At 39.8% G+C, this 14,268-nt stretch overlaps 1 protein-coding gene across 3 annotated transcripts in view; it reads right to left on the bottom strand.

Annotated features, from left to right (window-relative positions):
* Window positions 1-779: 779 nt before the first annotated feature.
* Window positions 780-14,268, bottom strand: part of Cdrt1 (CMT1A duplicated region transcript 1) — a 31,441-nt gene continuing 17,952 nt past the window's right edge. The window contains exons 9-13 of one of the 3 annotated variants that reach the window (XM_005399327.2): window positions 12,941-13,089; window positions 11,613-11,755; window positions 7,605-7,763; window positions 5,326-5,597; window positions 780-1,914 (exon numbers count right to left, since the gene is read on the bottom strand). In XM_005399327.2, coding sequence (XP_005399384.1) covers window positions 1,091-1,914; window positions 5,326-5,597; window positions 7,605-7,763; window positions 11,613-11,755; window positions 12,941-13,089 — 1,547 coding nt within the window. In that variant the 3' untranslated portion in view covers window positions 780-1,090. The remainder of the gene's footprint in view (window positions 1,915-5,325; window positions 5,598-7,604; window positions 7,764-11,612; window positions 11,756-12,940; window positions 13,090-14,268) is intronic. The other 2 variants (XM_005399328.2, XM_013522173.1) reach the window with 2 other exon arrangements.

The raw sequence follows: 14,268 nt of genomic DNA, 5'->3' as shown, positions 1-14,268 counted from the left end.
TAGAGTGCTTGCTTAGCATGTGGGACGCTATAGGTTGGACTCCCTCCTTGCACTCAGAAATTTTTTTTCACATGCGTACTTATCAGCACTATTTTAAACCTAATGTCCAAATAGTGAAGAAATAAACACACGCGCGCGCACACACACACACACACACACAAAGACACATTTCCCAAAGGAGCGAGAGAGTTTGGCAAAGTAAATACATGCTTGCTCTTGGAAATGGATAGATGATGTGTGCATCTAGCCTGTCTGAAGCATATTTTTTTGGTGGCCTACTCAGTGTTGTGGAGTTTTATGGAACTGTCTTTTTTGTTGTTTTTACTTTTGTTATGCATTCTATCTCAATTCCTTATTCTTTAAAAATGTAAGGTGAAATCTGGCCATGCTGAACCATGAAGTAGAACCTGTCTCCTGTGGATGGAGCTTGGACTCTTCAGTGGGCCATAGCCCCCGTTGGGGGACTGCACTTCTCTGTATTACCTGTCTGATCTCTGACTACCCTCCAAAGGTTTAAGTAGAACTCTCAACCCACTTGATATTAGTATCCCTCTTTGTTGGGAGGCTGAAAATGCTTAATTCTTTTCCAAAGGAGTTAGTCTTAAGAAAGAAACACACAGAAAATGTTTTCAAATATGTCAACCTGTCTAGAGCTTTACCCTTTTAGGGTAACTGAACTCACTTTAATTTCCATACCAAAATATATGCAAATTTCAATTTGTTATTATGATACAATCCTGTTACTTTGTTTCCTGAAAGAAATGTCATCTTGAAATTGGTTGTGATAAATGGTATTTAATTTTACAGTATCTCTCTACCACCTATCAATGAAATTGAACTTCCTAAGTCTCACTGAATGGTTTCCAGTGAAAATGCAGAGGCCAGTATCTACCATCCTCCTCCTTTCTTACTTTGATAATATCAGTACTTTGGCTGGTAGGAACATAGGTGTTTCCACAGTAAGTGTCAGGAAATTGTCAAAGAAAAGAGGAAAAGAAGAAGGGAGGGCAGGCAGGCAGGGCAGGACCAAACACAAATACCCACTTGGCTTTCTGTTCACTGTAAAACATTGTAATTTCCCAAAACTCCTTTAGATAAATACATTTTGTCCAAGTTCAGGGGCTGCTATTTTCCCTTGCTTTATGAAATTGTCAATAGGCAGACCTTTGATCTTCCGGATCCAAGCAGCCTTGCTTTCTTTTCCTGGACTGACCACTCTAGTGGGCTCACTGGCCTGATATTCTCTCATTTTGGCTTCCTCATACTCTTTCTCTTCCTTCACGGTTAACAGCATGAACTCTGTGTTCATTCGAAGAGGATCCAGAGTTGTGTAGAAGTGAGGTCGTTCTTTCTTGAGAGTCAGAGTAGCCAGGCTCACTTGTGGAACTGACATGTGGCTGCGTTTAATGACCTGCATGCTGATCAGGGGGCCTCTACTGCCCACTGCTTTTTCAATTGAACTGGTCAAGTGGTGTTCACCTTTTAAGCTCTCAGAGAATTTGGGGCGGATGACCATGGGCTGGGGTATGGTAGACTGGACTCCAGGACTCTGCAAAGACTTCTTCAAATTGGGCTTCAGTTTCTGGAATTCAAGGGAAGTACTGGTTTGTTTTACATCTATGGGAACATTATTGAATTTCAACCAATCAACTGCATGTTGGATTGACTTTCCCTTAAAATTCAGGACCTTTCTCGGGTATGAAATTGAAGGTACCCGGGCATCAGTGACTTGGGATTGGGGCTTATGGGGATAGGCAAATTGTCCAGAATTATGGGCTTGTTGCAAGGCACTGACAGTCAGAAGAAAGCGGTCAGGTGACATAGGCTTTTTCCAGGACTTTTTCTTTGAACGCCTGATTGATTTTGTAGGAATTTTCACTTGTGTTTGTATCTGTAGTTTCTGCACACTGTCGGCTTTAATAAAAAAAAAAAGAAAATCAGCATTCTATGCAAGTATTCTATGAAAATATTAAATATTAACTTATGCATGAAAGTTAAAGCCATCCTAACTTTCTAAACTGCTAGGCACATGAAATGTTGTTGCCCAACAGGCATGCCAACATGTGTCAATCATCCATGGTGATATCAGAAATGATGATACCAGAAATGATTTAAAAGTAAGTTTTAAACAAATGTGCTAAACTCATATAAAATGTGTATTAGCTTTTAGTTATGCATATTTTGAGGGCATGTGTGATTCCAGTATTCCACAAATTTTTGAAAGTTCCCTGTAGAAATGACCTGCACATATGATTCATACAAAATAGATTTTATGTATATTAATAATATACATATATTTTCAATGATAATTATATCACAAAGTTTGATGTCCATTTTACTAATGAGATTTGACTTCCATTGATCTTGGACATTTCCCAAAATCAGACCTGCCTTTGAAGATTGTATCACCTCTGGGCAATGTAAAACATTATAACATGATTAAAAATAATCTGCAGGTTCAAAAGCCAGTGACCAGAACAAGAGAATCCTTCACATATATCACTTTATGGGAAGAGACTTCTGGGGAGTCTAAGACCAGTAAGTCAATGAAAATATCTTCATAGGTAAGCAAATATATTATCTCAGTCCCTTTTAGGATTTTCAGTCCCTGCAATACCTTGCTGATAACATTATCCTCACTTTCAGAAGAAATAACAGTCATGAAAAGTACAAGTTATTATTCTGGAACCTAACAAGTAAGAGTCAAAGTCTGAAACCCAAGCTATACCAGCACATAAAATACAACAATGTGTTACATGTATAATTCCCATTGGCCAAATAGTTTTTATCCCAAGATGGACAGATTAGGGTAAAATGAAAATTCAAATTGTTTTCTGACAATATTTTATTAAAATATATAAAACTGAGTGAATTAAGATATAAAAATCTCCCCTGTCCTTCCAAACCCCAAAAACAAAGAATTTTTCTCCATTTATTAAAAACAGGAATTAGAATGAGCTCCTTGTTCATTAAGTTGCCTTATTTGCATAATTAAATATCTTTGACATCTTTCCAAGTCTATATTAATTCCCATCATAGAATTATTAGCTGTCTTGCAATATTCCAGATATAGATTGTGTATTATCTTTTTAGCCATTGCCCACTGTTGGACATTTAATTAATGATCAACCTTAAAGAAACACAGACACCATTTTTACCTAATATGTAAGCATGGACAAGGTGATAGATAACACCCAAAGTTGGCCTGGATATGAGAAGAGCTCTCATGCGTTGTTAGTGGGAGTGCAAATTAATACTGCACTTTTAAGGCTAACCATGGCAATAACTTTGTAGTTTTTAAGTGCATTTATCTTTTGGCTCAGCAACTTCACTCCCTGGACTTTACAACTATAGGCAGGCTTGTTCAGGTTTACAGGCGCAGGTATATGCAGGATGTTCAAAATTAGCATAATTTTCATCAAACTTTATTATTTTTACCTTTCCTTGAAATAAGTCTGCTACAAAGAAAGACTACTAAAGAATATTTGAAAGAAATTGTTACCAGTGTCCTTCAAAAACAGTAAAGGGACAGTCCAGCCATGATATCCAGCAACTCTGCTTTATTTCTTTGATTTTTCTGAGATTTTGTTTTTGTTTTTGTTTACAGTAATGGGAATTTAACCCAAGGCCTTTGTACTGAGCTACATGCCCAGCCCTTGTTTAAATTTTAATTTTTTTATTTTTTGAGACAAAGTCTTCCTAAGTAACTGAGTTCATCAGGCAGGCCTTGAGTTTTGTTATCCTCCTGACCCAGCCTTCCAAAGTACAAGGATTACAGATGTGCACCATCATGCCTGACTCTAGCAGCTCTTCTTACACTCTCAATCTCTCTCTCCCTCTCGCCCATAGTTCTTTATCTCACATGCACAGCATATCCCCGCCCCCCCGCAAAATCTCTCTCACGAAATCCGCTATAGCAAGCCCAACCAGCCCAACCTCCTCTTCGGCCTTCTGCTGTGCCCGTTATTCACACAGCAGCACACTGTGCAAGAAGCCACAGAGTGGCAGTAGACTGTGAGCCTTGGATCTTAGGAAGGTTCTTGCTTTAGACACTCAAGCGGACAATTACAGAAAACCAGTCACTGTAAAGCGAAGCTAGACCTTGTATCCATTCTGAATCCTCAAAGATAAGCTAAAATGTGCTAAAAACAAAACTAAAGGAGAGCATGCACGCAAAAGGGAGAGAAAGACAGAGAGATAGAGACTGGATCCTGGATCTTGCCACTAATTTAGAATACAGCATCACTATCTTATCTCCTGTCTTGGATTTTTCTTCCCCGTTCTCTTGCCCACCTCCATGCCATTTACTCTCCTATGAACAGAACTAATTCTCTTGTGGCTTTGGGGTAACTTTGGTTTATCTTTAAGGTATCTCTATGAATACGGCTAATGTAAGACTGAGGAAGAAACTGTAGTAGTTACATAACTAGGTCTGAATAATGGGGCCAAAGCAATAGAAATATCAGTAATAATGGGGGCTCATAATTCAACTGCTTTTTCACTCAAAATGGCACCGTGGTGGTTACTCTGATATTAAACTAAGTAGTCACCTAAAGTCTAATGTCTAGATCACTTCCTGACTCCCCTTCCTCATACTTTTTCTACTGAATATCAACCTCTAAGCATTATCTAAACCTCTTGACTCCTCAAGATTGGCTATTTGTAGAATGATATGCTTGGAGGTAATCTATTGGTGTTCTGTATAGATCTGTGCATCAAATTTCATGCCACATATAAGACAGGTAAAAGGAGGGAGTTTTGCTACTCTGGCCTGCATATAATTTATTCTTTAGATGTTATAAATGGCACACCCCCACTTACACACTCCCACATATGTACACATGTACACATGTACATATGCACACATATACAAACTTGATTTATAACTAATATTTTCCAAGTACACACACTATCTCTCAAAGGTCTAAAGATAATACATTTTGCATAGAACATTTTTCTACTTATAGTAACTTCTTATCTCTGTTCTGAGGAAATATATAATATAGTATGTTATATAATATTTGTTTGAATTCGGGGGGTAAGAGATGTTGGTTGCTTTTTTAAATGGCAAGTGTAAGGTTACTATATAATCTATACAAAGATGCTAATAAATTTGAAAATCTAGATCATGAAAGTCAAGAGGTTCCTTTTAGCTGGCTAACAAATTTATGGATCAAAGAAAATGGTTCCCACCTTCCTGAAGGGTTAGGATTTATATCATCAGGAAACCCTTGGCCAAAATATCCTACAAAGAAACCAGTCCTGGATTCCCCTCCCCTGCTCCATTGGTTACCACTGAGATTGTTTGCAATTCAGCTCCTTTACCTGCAGATAACTTGCTTGGATTCAGACGAAGGTGAGACTTGTGAGGCTTATTGAGTAGTAACTCCTGGTTGACAATATGTTTACTGGATACAGATTCTTTTAGGCTGTGAATCTGAGTGCTAGACTTGGCAAGAATGTCCAGAAGACTGTTTTCTTCCTTTTCCTCCTCTTTATCCTTATTCTTCTTTTGTTTACTTCTGTCCTGCGAGTACTGCCACTTTATATTCTCAAACTGGAACATGAGAATATTGCTCTCTGTGTTGACCACCATCCTGGAACCAAAACAAGATTGCCCACCAGAGGAGCATGGAGGCTACCAAAATACTCATTTTCGTTACTGTCCCATCAGATCCCTAGGTCAAGAGAGTTGTGCAATAATCATACAAAAAATGCTAGTGTAGGGTGTTGGTGGGTGGGGAGCAGTGAAAGGGACCAGGCCACACAGTGGGTGCTTAGCTTTGTTACTGTTTTCTTTAGTAAACAAACAAACATGAACAGAGCACATGTCTTCTGATTGCTTTGCTTCTCGAGTTATAATTTTTTTCTTTTTCTTTTTTTAGTACTGGGATTGAAACCAGGGCTCACAATTAGCCACATCCTCAGACTTCTTTAAAATTTTACAACAGGCTCTCAATAAATTGCCCAAGATGGCCTTGAACTTGTGATCCTCCTGCCTCAGTCTCTCAAGTAACTAGAACTACAGATATGAGCCACCACACCCAGCCTAGAATATTTTTTCAATGAATTTTCAGATGCCTACAGCAACCAAGGAAGAAGCGTAGGTATTCTGCACACGATTGTCTTCATATTCACTCTCTTTTAAATTGTATTTATTTTTTTCCTGAGACCTAAATTTTTCAGGCCCGCTATTTCTATTCCTGAAGTGAGAATGAAAACGCTATCCTAGAGAGGCTTTCTGTGCTCTGCTGACCTCCACACAGACAGACCACTCTCCTTCATGCTATCCCTCTGGACATAATCCAGATGTTGACAGTGCACATTATAAGGCAGGATGATTTCTCTCTTCTCTCATGCCCTTCCCCAACACCACTGTTTTTACACAGAGCAAACTGCTTCTTTCTGTCTGTGTCAGATCTCTTGTAACTATGAACAAGAAATGGAAATACTGTGTATAGGCTCCTTTCTGCTCCAAAGGCTGCAATTTTAAGGCCTTAACTACTAGTGTAAGCTTTCTAGAAAAGTGATATGTTTGGGATGGAAACATTGGATAGAATTTGAGAGACCAAATTCCACTAAGAAATATTTGCAGACTTTTTTTTAACTCAAGATAAAAGAAATTGTCCCTTTTGGGATGCTGTGAATGAGAAAAGGTTAGAGCTGATTTTTTTTTCTTTTTGAGGGAGCGGAATGCTGGAGATTGAACCCAGTACCTCACATATGATAAGCACAAGCCCTAAAAGAGCTATTTCCCTTGGGGGCTGGGGATTTAGCTCAGCGGCAAAAAAGCGCCTGCCTGGCAAGCGCAAGGTCGTGAGTTCGGTTCCCGGTACCGGAGAAAAACCAAAAAAACAAAAAAAAAAAAAAAAAAAAAAAAAAAAAAAAAAAAAAAAAAAAAAAAAGAGCTATTTCCCAAGCCTCTGACAACAATATTACTTCATAACTAAAAGTACTTATTTATTGAGCCTCACTACTGCTTTTTCCTTTGATGGTCAATAGTATTAATGACCTTTCATTATACAGAAGGCAGTATGGTTAGGGAGATTAAATGGGTAAGTTTGGGATAAAATGTACAAGTTTATTGTATTTGGTTGTTTTCGCATAATATCACCCTGAAGAAATTCGTACATAACAAGCACTGTACTGCATACTGTGAGTTCAGTCATCATACTGGTTTCTGCAAACTCACCTGCTCAGCTCTCTCTCATAGATTTCCCTCACTGGACCTCCTTCACTGTGACCTCCCTCCCTCATCCTTCTGTAGGTGTCTCCGCACCAGAAGTGGATGACAATGACAGTAAACAGAGTGCTGAGCAGTTGAATATATGATCAAGAGGAAGAGGGGCTGAACATTAGCACAAGCGTGGTCCTGACAGAAGAACTATTCTATACCCACTGCATGATTTACTCATATACCAGAATGGATTGAGTCAAAATGAACTCTGATTCCTATGTTTTGTGTAAAGGCCAGTTATCCACCATTACAGCCAAAATTGGAGGGAGGCACTACCCAGTTTCTGTCAGCAGATCCAGAGCTAGTGTCCCAGAGGAGAAAAAAATATCAACAGAATTGTTCACATTTCTCCACACCTGCAGCCCACCTGTTGCCATGATGAAAGAAGGACAGCACAGGATCCCCTCTGGCATTAGATTTTATCACCTTCAGACAGTTGCCATTGAGAAAATTGTAAATGCGAATCTTTCCATCTGCACAGGCACTGATGACTCGGAGATAGAGAAGGGAAACATGGAGCACCTCCCTGGAAGGGAACAGAATAACAGGCAAGCAGAAAATGCCTTCAGGAAACTACTTGGGTTTGTTTGCAATGTGGGGTGTTTTGTTTATGACTGGGAGTTGTGACTGGCAATAGCCATAACTGTCCTCCAAGTGATGTTTCCGTCATTTTAATAATTGTGGGTATAAACCACTAATGCTCAGACATAACTCTTCCCATTCCGCTGTTACTTTTCCTGCAATTCAGCCATAGGGCCACAGGTGACAAAACAAAAGGGCTTATGTCATAGATTATGGGGGAGAACGGGAAATCTAATAGATGATCATGGGAGGTATTTTTCTTGCAATTTGATTCCTATTTATTTATACAAAAGTCATGGTGAGAATTATTTAATTTTTTGATTGCTTTTAAAATAGTATTATATTTTTAAAAGGATAATTTGTATATAAAGCAGAAACCTGAAATTTGGCAGTTTCTTTTCGGTCTCAAATTAGCTGTTTTCATTCTTTCAATGAATAAACATCCTTAAATCCTTAAGGAAAACTGAAGTAGGGATGGGATTTATGGGTATCCTTTGTGATGACTAGATGTCTCTAACCACAGCAGCTGGATATAAATTGTACCCCAGATAGGTGGTATAATTCTGACAAGTAAAATTATTCCATTCCTATCAATGACACTGAAAAGTTGAATTTGATGCCACTAACTTGTGAGTCCAATATGCAAAGCATATCCATTAGTACCTATCATCTCTACCCAGCCAAGTTTGCTCCAGCTTCCACATGGTTTAAATGTGTTGCCGAGTGGTTCCTGTGCTAGAAGCTTGGTCCTCCAAGACATCAGGGTTGAGAAGTGGGTAACCTTTAAGAAGTAAAACTTAAGTAGAAGGTGCTCAGGTCACTAGAGGCACTGTCTTCAGAAATAATCAGTGTAGTTTTCACAGAACCCCAGTTTGTTCCTGCACAAGTTGGTTGTTGGAATGCAAGGCTGCAGTTGCTTGGCCCACCCTATATGGGCCTGGTTCCTTTTCTGTTCTCTTCCTTGGATGTGATGCATCCAAGCAGGGCCCTTGCCAGAGGTTTAATAGATAAGATTGCTTGATTTTGGACTTTCAGCCTCCAAAACTGTAAAGCTTTTTCTTTATCACTTTTATCACTCTTCTCTTTATAAATTAACAAGCTTCAGGGATTTTGTTATAGTAACAGAAAATGGACTAAAACAACATCCATCTATGGTCTAGCTCATGTATCCAAAAACCATCTCTTATCTCCACTGCCTCTCCACAACACATATGCACAAACTTCAGGTATACTGTCAGATCTGGGGGAATGCAACTCATGTCATAGACATTGCTACATGACCAGCACCTAGCACAATGCCTATCCTACTATAGGTACTCAACATATATTTGTTGAAGGGGCTGGGGATTTAGCTCAGCGGCAAAGCGCCTGCCTGGCAAGCGCAAGGTCATGAGTTCGGTTCCCGGTTCCGGAGAAAAACCAAAAACCAAAAAACCGTATATTTGTTGAAAAATAACTGACTGGTCAGACTTTCAGAGTACGGTCATCACTACAAAGTGTTACAAGAATGACATCCACTCTGTACCATTTAGCCTTAGTCACAGTCAGATCCCAGGGTCAGGTGACAACTTTTCAACACCTTAATCACTGATATAACAAATAGTAAAAAGACCTCAAAGGGGAGATACATGCTCAGCATATTCAAATAAAAACAAGGAGGCCTGTGTGACTTGAATCCCTTGTGGGTGGGGCAGAGAAAGAGAAGCAGAGAGACAGAGACACTAAGCTGTAAAATAAGTATTTAAAAGCTAAAAAAAGTTCTAATTCCTTAGATGGAAATATAAGAACTATGTGGTACCATAAGCACACCTTATTCTGCCTACAAGGCAGATATGTGGGATTTTTTTTTTTTTTTTTTTATTTTTTTTTTTTTTTTAAAGGCAGATATCTGTTAAGCTCATTTCTTCAAAGGTTTGGGTCAACACTGGTATTTTTTGTGTAGTTGATCTATTTGTGACAATGGGCTATAGAGATCTCCCATTATAACTGTTTTGTGTTTATCTGATCAAGTTCTTTAAATAGATCAAACCTTTAGTTAGACAAATTTTTATTTAGACTAACCAAGAAAATAAAAGAGGAGTCAAAATACTAATGTCAGCACCACATGGAACATTTGTAATGACTAGTGGAAATACTCTGTAATTAGATAGTAATAATGGTTGTCAAGCAGTATGAATATACCCAAAACTATTGAATTGTACACTAAAGTGGCAAAGTTTGTGGTGTGTATGTTATATTCTAATTAAAAATTACAAAAAGTGTCATTATAATATGAACAATGGAAAAGACTTGGAAGAATAAAGCTATTTTAAAAGAAAATCTCAGAGAACAAAAGAAAATCTCAGAGAACAAAAGTTTTGCCAGAGATTATCATTTCTGTCAAACCTACTTTACATTCTCCAATTTCTTCTCTTCTGTCCATTCTCTTCCATACTATATTGAGAATCATAATTTTATTTAGGAAAAGTATCAACTCAAGAAAGATCTCTATGCCCAGTTCTTCTATCAAAGGACCGAGAGTAACTACGTCTGTTTTCTCATCTATGGCAGATCCAAAAGGTGGGTATCAATCCAATCATTAGAACTCTCCTGTAAAGCCATCTGTCACGTTAGTGCTTTTTACCAATTAGATACATTCCTTGAGCACTTATATCTACACAGCACTTACAGAGGTGTGGAGCACTTACAAAGTGTTGGTCGTGTCTTCCAGATGTCTATGACTTTTCTGTAACCATGCCAGAAACTAACCAGGAAAATAAAAGAGAACTAAGATGAATGAATGGAGTGTAGGTGGTTACTCAATGGCGGTGGCCATTGAACAGGTCTCATAGAAGAGGTGGAATGGATTTATGACACAGGAACACATTATTTCTCAATAAGTACATCCTATTGAATGCTGCTTAGAAGTTGTAATTTTCTTGTGACATCAAAAAGTTTGATTCCTTCTTTGAGATCAAGCCTTGCTAATCTAGATGACAAACTAAATGGCTTACTGATAGTCACCTAAGAGTTGAATGAATCACTGGACTCAGGGTCTAACCTGGCATCCACCTGTTAACAATGCAACATATATCACAGAGAAGCCTATAAAACCCAAGGTCGGAGCTGGGGTTATAGCTCAGTGGCACAAGTGCCTGCCTGGCAAGCGTGAGGTCCAAGGTTCAATTCCCGGTACAAAAAAAAAAAAACAAGGTCATGGCAGAATTCTTAATTCACCACAATAGTCTTCCAAAACAAGCTCAATTGTGACCTCACAATACTGTACTTTGTAATTGGTCCAACCAAGCAACAACACTAAATTTGAGTTAGATTGTAAAGTGAAACCCATTTGCAGTCCTGGATAGAACCTAGCCCACAGACTTTTTAAAAACTTTTTTTAAATCCTTCACTATTTAAACCTTGAGGACGTGGCTCATTTTAAGCTCTTATAAGAAAAGCTTCCTGGGATAAAAACCATTTCTAAGAATTTTAAGTTTATGGAGAGTTGGCATTGTTTGGGATGTTCTGCAAGTATTCACATGTTTGACAAACAACAGATGTAAATTTATCATGTGTGTCACAAGTATAAAATTTCGACGACTTCTCAAAGTCCACACTAGTAGTAGTATTTCTCAGGTGAAACAAATGAGGGTGGGAGAAGGAACAGAGAGTAGGTGGAAGGGAAATCAGAGGAACAGAGAGGATGAGAGGTCAGCAGAGAACAGAATGGTCTTCTCTGTCAGACCACAGTCTAGGAAGTGATGGGAAAAAGAGGGAACTTCTGTTTGTCAATCCTAGGTCCCCCACCACCTACTTTGGATGCTTAAAGGCCATCAGGCATCGCTCGTACTTTCCCACCATGCTCCAGGCCATGACCAAGCCATCAGCACTTCCTGAGAGAAGATGCCACTGGTCAAAGAAAAGGCATTTTACAGCTCCTTCATGTCCACTGAGATTCTGCAAGAAAAGATGTCACAGTTTTGAGACCTCCCTCAACCCTGACTCTTCCAAGGGCCAAAGCCAGAGGCTTCTTTAGATGGATCCCAAAGCCACAGTCCAACTATCCATGACTACCACTTACTTGGAATGACCCTGAGCTGATTTTATTTCTGCTCTAAAAACGCCAGAACAGTCTGTGCCTCCCTTTTTGCATAGCTCTTTCCATAGTTCAGGAGGAATGTGACTAGCCCCATCTTCCTAAAGCAACAGAAAGGGCCGAAAATCCCTCTCCTCTGCTGTCAGAGAGCAAAGGGTAAGGTGTTCCATCCTCAGCTCCTTGCCAAGACCCAGAGAGTATGGGTGTATACCCGTGCCTGCAAATGAAGTTCAATCACAAAAAAAGATTGATGGGAAAAGTCCCACAAACGAAGTCAGCCACTTTTCACTGTAAACTTGTGTTCCAGGCACAAATAATATCAAGCTACCACCCACTGAGGCCAAATCCAGGTCCAAATCCAGGAAGAACACAATTTGTGAACATTTGCTATGGTTTGGGTGTGTCCCATGCAATTCATGTATTGCAGTAAGTTAGTGGTATTTTCAGGTAGGACCTTCAGGAGGTGATTGTACCGTGAAGCCCTGCCTTGATGGATGAATTCATTTGTAGATTCATGGGTTGCTGTGGAAGTGGTTGCTTCGTTGCTTTGTTACAGCGAGCTCTATAACAAGAGTTCCTCTTGAGAAAGAAGGAAAAATATTATTTGTCCATGCCCTAATGTTTTCACCCTACTAAAAGAGCAAAGAGAAATAAAGAGTATTGTTCATTCCCTTAATTCATGCCAGAGTCACGGTAAAATACTGGGGAGAAAAAAAAAATTTTACCCTTGTTGCTGTTAAAAGGCCCTGAGACCCATCTATCTGGCTGAGGGAGTGGCGTTGTTACAGAAGACAGTTTATAGAGTTATAGAAACAGCTTTCCTCCACCAGCCCTATGACAAGGTGAGTCACAGTGTGGGCAGTGGAGCTCCTGACAGTGCACAGCTCAGAATGTCCCCCATGAGGACCTTTCCCTTTGGTGCTTCAGGGCCACCGTTATTGTGCCTGCAACTCAATTACTCCAGGATAGTCTGGGGACCTGGGGACACCATCTGTCTTCTTTAAGAGGAGGCCCCCACCCTCACCCCCAGCCTACGACCCGCTTACTTTCACTAGCTGGGCCGTGGCAATGTGCCACACTTTGACTGTCCCTCGCTCACAGCTGCTCACAATGTAGGTGTCATTGATCCTGGTAGCCAAGATGGGGTCTTTGTGTTTAAAGGTCTTCAGGCACTTCCCTGTCTCTACGTCCCATTCTAAAGGAGAGAAGCAGAGAGGAGAGAGAAGGGACAGGGAGAGGTAGAAAGGTTACAGTGGAGTTCTGCTCTCCATTACATCAGCAAGACTAGCTGAGCCCACTGAGTCAGACCCCAGCGGGTCTTCACCTGGTTGAACTACACACCTGCATTGCAGAGCTCCCTGACCAGGTGCACTTGGCAGAGGAAATGCACAGGACCTGGGCTCTGATCCTGGAAATAAATCGGGCCCCAGTACTTACCTGAATAAATCTACCCTTCATGCCTTGAAAATGCTTGCTATTGAGCAGATTTTATGAAAAGTCAAAACATAGGTCTAGTGTCCTCACCCCTCCCGGATGCTGTCTTCTTGACCCATACCTAAATATTACAAAAGATAAGGAAATTGTCCTCATGTTTTTAAATATTTCTGCATCTGAATTTTGGGTTTTATGGAGAAAGTAACACGGCTAGGAGTGGTTTAATGCTGCTTCTACACAGACTTAGGGCACCTGCCTTAGCATACCGTGGCTTTAGGTAAAGATGAGAGGGGCTGGGTGTGTGAGAATAGAGATAAAGAAAGAGGCTAAAAGTGGGAACCACACATTCAGGGATGGAAACTTTAAAATCCATTTCATTACCCCCCTCACCTTTGTCCTCAGACAACAGAACAAGGAACCCAAGACAAAATTATAACCATAGCTGAGATCTGCAAAACAGTGTCAATGAGCAAGGAATCTTTCAAAGAGCTGAACATACATTGCATCATCTTGATGAGATAGGTAGTATTATTATTGACCACTATAGAGATGAAGTAACTGAGGCACAGAGTTCACAAATATGCTCAGATTTGCAGAAGTGGAAAGCAACATTTGATATGAGTGTGGGGCCTCTGCTGCTGTCTATATTAGGTGAACCCTAAGTGTACATACGCTTTCCTTCACTGATTTTTAGTTATGAATCTTGACCAGTTCATAAGATTACCAATGGAAAAATTAAGAGGTTAAAGATTGATTGGCAAAGTGCCCTGGTGTAAAGAATTTTAAAAATAGGGAGTTACCTTTTAGGTCTCCACTGATCTCCTTTTTTATTTTATTTTGGTAGCCCAGGCAAGTAGGAAGAGCCTGGGGAAAGCAGGCAGGGTGGTGGCCAGGACCCCGATTAGGGTGAAGTGAGAGACATTTTGAGATTTTGTTCATC

The sequence above is a fragment of the Chinchilla lanigera genome, unplaced genomic scaffold (assembly GCF_000276665.1).
Source record: "Chinchilla lanigera isolate Chin_1 unplaced genomic scaffold, ChiLan1.0 scaffold00066, whole genome shotgun sequence".
NCBI classification, from domain to species: domain Eukaryota; kingdom Metazoa; phylum Chordata; class Mammalia; order Rodentia; family Chinchillidae; genus Chinchilla; species Chinchilla lanigera.
Note: the sequence above shows the minus strand (reverse complement) of the source record. Positions and strands in the feature narration are given on the sequence as shown.